This window comes from Otolemur garnettii, unplaced genomic scaffold (genome assembly GCF_000181295.1).
Source record: "Otolemur garnettii isolate 467f Iridium unplaced genomic scaffold, OtoGar3 scaffold00233, whole genome shotgun sequence".
Taxonomy (NCBI): Eukaryota; Metazoa; Chordata; class Mammalia; order Primates; family Galagidae; genus Otolemur; species Otolemur garnettii.
In genome coordinates, this window is record NW_003852628.1 from 897,626 (window position 1) to 904,626 (window position 7,001).

Consider the following 7,001-nt stretch of genomic DNA (forward strand, 5'->3'; position numbering starts at 1 on the left):
AGCGAGTCTCCTGCCTCTGCCTCCCAAGTAGCTGGGACCACAGGCGCCCGCCACAACGCCCGGCTATTTTTTGGTTGCAGCCATCATTGTTGTTTTGGCAGGTCTGGGCTGGGGATTCGAACCCACCACCTTAGGTGTACATGGCTGGCGCCATAGCCGGTTGAGCTATAGGCGCCGAGCCAGATTAGCCCATTTCATCCTAACAAGAGCCCTAAGAGTGGGTGCTATATATTGGTTCCATTTTACAAATAAAGAAACTGAAGCCCCACAGCTGGAAGGTGGCAGCCTGGACTGATGGTGGACTGTTACTTGCTCTGCACTTCCATTTCTTTGTGTGGCAGGGTCAGGGCTGTTTGTGAGTGAGCAACATCTGCCAGTCTAATCCCTTGTAACCAAACCTACACCCTGACATTCAGAGGTCTCCAGATAACCATGACAAATGCCCCCAGTCCAGAGGGCCATGTGAAGACAGCTGCTTCCAAATGCCTGTGTCCAATCTACTATATGAGACATGCCCACTGGTTTCCCAAGCTGCAGGGGAAACCCCTTCATCCCCCACCCCCTCATCCCTGACCCAGCTGCCTGTCAGGGCCAAAGCTGCCAGGTTACCTGCTGGGCAGAGGGCTCCTGCGTGTGGGTGTCATTGTTGGTTAGGGTCCAGTAGAAGGAGGCGATGTCCAGGCTGCTGTGGGCACCGGCAAGAAGGCCCAGCCATGCCTGGCTGGTGGAGGGGTTGCCCGTGGAGGCATTGGGGAAGTCCAGACCCTCAGGAATGCTTTCCACCAGCACTGCTCTGAGGGATGGCAGGCAAGGGACAGAGTCAGCCACAGGGTGCCAGAGGTCACTGGCTGGGAGGCCAGTGCTCACCTGTGTGCCTAAAGGCATGGATAGAAGACTACATATGTAGATGTGTATTTGTGTGTGTCTGTCCAGAAGTGTGGAAGACCAGTTGTGTCTTTGCATGTCGGTATGTGTATATCCACAGATGTGGATGGAAGATGCTGTGTGTGTCTGCCTCTTCACAGACCTGGATAGAAGATGACGCTGTGGCTGCCATGGCAACAGTGTATGTCAGGGGGTGGGGGGTGGGCATGCACTTGAAAATCTGCAATCTTCTTACTTGCAACAAGCACTGGGTGCGGCTGAGTACTGGCTCTGCTCTGTGTCTCTAACTGTCCCTGGCCAGGCAGGGCCCCTCCCCACCCTCTGCACCTCTTCCCTACTTACTCGCAGGGGTCGTAGCAGGGGGCTGGGCGCTGGTTGGGCCCGAAGAGATGTAAGTCGCCGTATTCCCATAGAAACAGCTGAGTCATCAGGGCACCGAAGCCCACAACTGCCAGTATGAGAACCAGTAGGACCCAGCGGGCTTTCTGTGGGGAGGAGAAGGTGGTCAGCTAGCCCAAGGGGGGTAGCACAGCCCTCCCTGAGACAGATCAAGGGTGGTGGAGAGCTCCTACCTTCTCCGCAGCCTTCCATGCCTCAATCTCATTCATGGGCAGCTCATTGGTGGGCTCTTCAACAGGCACCTTCAGCTGGGGGATGGGGATGATGGGGGAGGTGACAGAGTGGCTCAGTGGGTCTCTTGCCCTCCACTGCACCCAGCCCTTCCTTCCCCACTCTGCCTCCCATCTACCTACCTCCTGGTACATCAGTTTGGGCTTCATCTTCCCCGGCAGCTGGAGGATATGCAGAGCCCAGGTGGGAAGGTGGGTGTGTCAGGGTCTCCAAACTGATGGAACAAAAGCAGGCACTATGTGGGGTGTTCAAGGTTTTTGAGGGACATCACAGAAGGCAGATTGGTCTTGGGGCAGTGGGATCCACTGAGTCTCCTTGCTCACAATCACGGGGTCTACTGGCATGGTGCCCACCAGCCCCAAAGGAGGAAGCTGGTCGCTGGTCAGCAGGGATTTCGAAATCCCTCAAGATCCAACGCCTCTGCTATCTTCTCATCACTCTGCAGTGTCCACCCTGCCCCCTTTAGCACCCACGCTGCTTCCCTTTAGTACCCTTCCCGATCCCTCCTCCAAGCTCTAATCTAGACATTCTCCAAAAGACAGCCCTCGATGGGGTCAGCGCAGCCCCAAATATTTGCGCCTGGCTTTTCTCAGTCTTGGCACCATTCAGGGGGTATTTTCCAGGTGGCTCCTCTGCCCTCACCCTCAGGTACCCACCACACAGGACAGCTCAGCCCATGACCACTGGGACCTCCCCGCCACCCTTCGGCCCATCCCCCAAACCATCCTCCCCCCTGCCCCTAAGGGGCCTCGGCCTTACTCGACAGGCGGCTGCTGCTACCTCTGCGGGGCCCCAGCTTCTGCCCCGACAGGCTGAAAAGGGGCGGGAGGCGGGGCCTGAGGGGGACTCCGCCCACTGCAGCGGGGAGTCTGCGCAGTACGCGCGTCAGCCTGGGCTCTCCGCAGCGAGAAGGGGGGTCGGGGCCCCCAGATACCGTCTGCCTGCCTGCCTGGCCGGGGTTGGGGGGAATATGTGGCTGGGGGATGGGCTTTGCCACAGTCCACCCCAGAGTCCCTGTGTGAGGCAGGGTGGCCACAGATAAAGAGGAGGAACCCCACGTCTTGTCTACAAACCTTGTGAATTTTTGTACCATGGGCATGCATTACCTAGTCAAAAATAAATACACAAATAAGATTAATGAGACGCTTATTAAATAACATGGAGATATTAAGGCCAAATAATATAAGAGTTGTATTGATAAATTCAACAGAAAGCTCATGGTATAGTATGGAAGAAAAGGATAGGGGAGGTGGTGGATTTTCTATTGGAATCTTTGGATTTCAGTATTTGATTTTTTTTTTTGAAGTCAACTGATATTTTGATGGGGATTATAAAAAAATTCTTCCACCCGCCCCCCATCGAGGTTTCTGGATCCCAGCAATCTCTTAATTTCCCAATTAAGATTTAAAGCCACGGCTAGTGTTCCCTCCTCTCCTTTCCCCTCACCTACCGCCCTCCTCTCTTCATTGAGAGAAGGCGGTACCTCAATGAAACAGGGACAGAACACCTCCCCCCCCAAACTGCACCCCACCCCTGCAGCACCCCAAACACGCAGGGCAGGAAGTCAATAGGTAACCTGCAGAAAGGAATATTATTGAGAGAAGCAACAAGTTAGATGTGGTTGCCATCTAGGGAGTGGGATTTGTGGGTGAATCATTATGTTTCATAAAAAGCATATCATTATGCTTTTTATGTTAAGTCTACTTTTTTTTGAGACAGAGTCTCACAATGTCATCCTTGGTAGAGTGCTGTGGTGTCATCACTCACAGCAACCTCAAACTCTTGGGCTCAAGCGAGTCTCTTGCCTCAGCCTTCTACTAGCTGGGACTACAGGCACCCACCACAGTGCATGGCTATTTTTAGAGACGAGGTCTCGCTCTGGCTCAGGCTGGTCTCAAAACCTGAGCTCAGACAATCCACCTACCTCCGCCTCCCAGAGTGCTAGGATTACAGGCGTGAGCCACTGTGCCATCTATTACTTACTTTAAAAAAAAAAAAGAAAAATTGGCGGGGCCCCTAGCTCAGTGGGTAGGGTGTAGGCCCAGGTCAGCTAACCAACAATGACAACTGTAACAAAAAAATAGCAGGGGTTGGCGCCTGTGGCTCAGTGGGTGGGGTGCTGGCCCCATATACCAAGGTTGGCAGGTTTAAACCTGGCTCTGGCCAAACTACAACAGAAAATGGCCAGGCGTTGTGGTGGGCACCGGTAGTCTGAGCTACTCTGGAGGCTGAGGCAAGAGAATTACCTAAGACCAGGAGCTGGAGGTTGCTGTGAGCTGTGATGCCACAGCACACTACCGAGGGTGACAAAGTGAGACTCTGTCTCCAAAAAAGAAAACAGAAAAGAAAAATTGCAAATAGCAGCTACTTACAAAGGATAGGAGACATTCCATGCAGATTAATAATTATAAAGCAAACACAGGAGTCACCACTTTTGTCACTTTTTAAAAATTCAGGGGCACTGTGATTAAAAAAAAGAATAAAAACTTGGAGACTCCTCCCCACCAATGTCTAATCTCAGATTGGAGAGGGGAGACCATGCTAGATCCTTTCCTCTCACCTCACCGCTGGAAGACAAATGGGGAAGGGTTAAAATGGATCCAGTGGGGAATAGCAATAGGCCAAGGTTATTTGAAACTCCACAGGTCACCAGAAGATAACACCAGTCCTAGATGTGGTTGACATAGAGTTGTGGGTGGGGGAGGGCAGCTGGAGAGCAGGGAATGGGTCTTGCCTTTCAGTTTTCTTTGAAGGCCTTGGTGAGAAATGTTTTTTTTTTTTTGAGGAATATGGAGTTGGAACAGCAGGCAATGTGAAATTAGGGACGCCAAGATGAATTAGAACAAAACTGAGGGACAGGTAGAATGTGGAGATCTGAGGTCACGGTACCCAGAAAGCCTCAGGGCTGGAGAACTGGAATGGCCACTAATAAACCAAAAATAGGAAGGTAGATGGACTTCATTCAAATTGCTAGTGACTGGCTTTCAAAGTGTGAAGTGATTACAGGTCTGTAATGATGGGTTCAATTTTTTTATTTGTACAAATTTAAGGGGTACAAGTGCAGTTTTATGTGTGCATATGTATATATATTCAGAGGGTGCCTAAAAATGTACAGACATTTTAAGAAAGTAAACTATGGTATTAAAATTGTAATACTACATACAGGTAACATTTGTTATCTTGTATATTATATCTTGTATCTCTTACAATTGCAGAATGCAGATTTATCAAATGTAACTTGAGTATTACAGTTTTTTTGAGACAGTCTCACTCTGTTACCCAGCCTAAAGTGTTATAACCTCAGCCTAGCTCACAGCAACCTCAAACTCCCGAATTCAAGCGATCCTCCTGCCTCAGTCTCCTAAGCAGTGGGGACTACAGGCATGAACCATGATGCATGGCTAATTTTTCTACTTTTGGTAAAGGTGGGGGTCTCACACGCGGGCTGGTTTTGAACTCCTGAGCTCAAGTGATCCTCCTGCCTCAGCCTCCAAGAGTGCTAGGATTACAGGCATGAGCCATTGCACCTGGCCTAGTATTGCAATAGTTTTTTCCTTTCTTAAAATGTACATATCTTTTTTTGGTGCCCTCTGTATATCTCATATAGTGGTAAAGTCTGGGATTTTAGTGTAACCATCACCAGAATACAGAATAATGTGTATTGGGCCCTTTAAGTAACTTCTCACTAACTTTAACTTTTGAGAGAGAGAGAGCGAGAGAGAGAGATATTTTTTTTTTTTGGCAGTTTTTGGCCGGGGCTGGGTTTGAACCTGCCACCTCTGGCATATGGGGCCCCACTCCTTTGAGCCACAGGTGCTGCCAAACTTTTGATACAGTTTTAACAATGCAGTACACCTAAGGCTTTTGAAAGGAAAACTTGTACTGGAGCGGCAGTTTGGATTAGATTGGCAAGACAGTACAGTAGGTGCTGAAGCCAGCTACCTGAGTTTGAATCTAATCTTGAGTACTTATGTGACTGACTTGGAGAACTGACAACACCTCTATGCCTTGGTTTTCCCATCTGTGAAATGGGCATAATAACAACAGCATCTACTTTTCATAAGGCTGTAAAATTTACACTATTAAATTTACACTATTTATTGAGTAACTACTGTGTACCAAGTATTGTTTTAGGATGTGGGGGTATAGCTCTGACCATAACAGACATCAGGGAAGATAGATAATAAGTAAATTTTATCTATCTATCTATCTATCTATATCTATATATATATCTACCTCAAATTCTTGGGCTCAAGCAATCCTCTTGCCTCAACCTCTGAGTAGCTGGGACTTCAATTGTCCACCACAATGCCAGGCTTATTTTTCTATTTTTAGTAGTGATGATGTCTTACTCTGGCTCAGGCCATCCACCCACCTCAGCCTCCCAGAGTGCTAGGATTAGAGGTGTTAGCCACCATGCCTGGCCTTAAACTACATGTTAAAAGGCACTAAGTGTGGGTGGCACCTGTGGCTCAGTGAGTAGGGCAGTGGCCCCATATACTGAGGGTGGCTGGTTCAAACTCCAACAAAATAAAATAGCTGGGTGTTGTGGTGGGCTCCTGTAGTCCCAGCTACTTGGGAGGCTGAGGCAAGAGAATCGCCTGAGCCCAAGAACTGGAGATTGCTGTGAGCTGTGATATCACTGCACTCTACCGAGGGCAACAAAGTTAGACTCTATCTCTAGGGGGAAAAAAGCACTAAGTGCTATAGAGGATCATAGAAATGGGATGTTTTGACATTTCAAAGATGGTCAGAGAATGCCTCACTGAGAAGGGGTTACCAGAGAAAAAACTTCACAGAGGGGAGAGAAGAAACTACTTGGACTTGGGGTGGTAGGGGAAGCCAGTACAAAGGCCCTGAGGCAGCAGTCACTCTGGTGGGGATGGAGAAGGGCCAGGAGGCCAGTGTGTCTGTGGTGGAGTGGGCTAGGTGGGGGAGGAGAAGTGTTACAGTGGTGGCAGAACCAGATTCTGCAAGGCTACAAGGACTGTGGTGAGTAGGACAGCATCATCCATGGATTCCTGGCGGAAGAGGGAGGACATAGTCTGGTTTGGGTTTTATAGTGGGTTCAATGGTAGCCTCAAAAAAAATGTGTCTGATGTGAGCCTAATCTCTGGAACTTGTGTACATGACCTTATTTGGAAAAAGAATCTTTGTAGATGTAATTAAATTTAGGGTCTTGAGATGAGATCACCCTGGACTACCTGGGTAAGCCCTAAATCCAATGATAAGTGTCCTTCTAAGAGTCAGAAGACACACAGAAGGCCACATGACCAGAAAGGCAGTGAGCTGGCCACAAGCCCAGGAATGCCGGTAGCCACTTGAAGAGGGAGAGGCAGGGAATGGAATTACTCTTAAAACCTCTGGAGGGGCCTTGGCGCCTGTGGCTCAAGTGGCTAAGGTGCTAGCCACGTACACCCAAGGTGGTAGGTTCGAATCCAGCCCGGGCCCACCAAACAATGACATCTGCAACCAAAAAAAAAAAA

The 7,001-nt window shown here is 49.3% G+C and overlaps 1 protein-coding gene across 3 annotated transcripts in view; it reads right to left on the reverse strand.

Moving 5' to 3' along the window:
* PLD3 (phospholipase D family member 3) overlaps positions 1-7,001 on the reverse strand; it is a 22,744-nt gene that overhangs the window by 7,953 nt on the left and 7,790 nt on the right. The window contains exons 2-6 of one of the 3 annotated variants that reach the window (XM_003802112.3): positions 2,589-2,621; positions 1,638-1,729; positions 1,458-1,532; positions 1,228-1,370; positions 610-793 (exon numbers count right to left, since the gene is read on the reverse strand). In XM_003802112.3, coding sequence (XP_003802160.1) covers positions 610-793; positions 1,228-1,370; positions 1,458-1,532; positions 1,638-1,664 — 429 coding nt within the window. In that variant the 5' untranslated portion in view covers positions 1,665-1,729; positions 2,589-2,621. Of the gene's footprint in view, positions 1-609; positions 794-1,227; positions 1,371-1,457; positions 1,533-1,637; positions 1,730-2,274; positions 2,527-2,588; positions 2,622-7,001 lie in introns of those variants that run through there. The other 2 variants (XM_012812936.2, XM_012812935.2) reach the window with 2 other exon arrangements.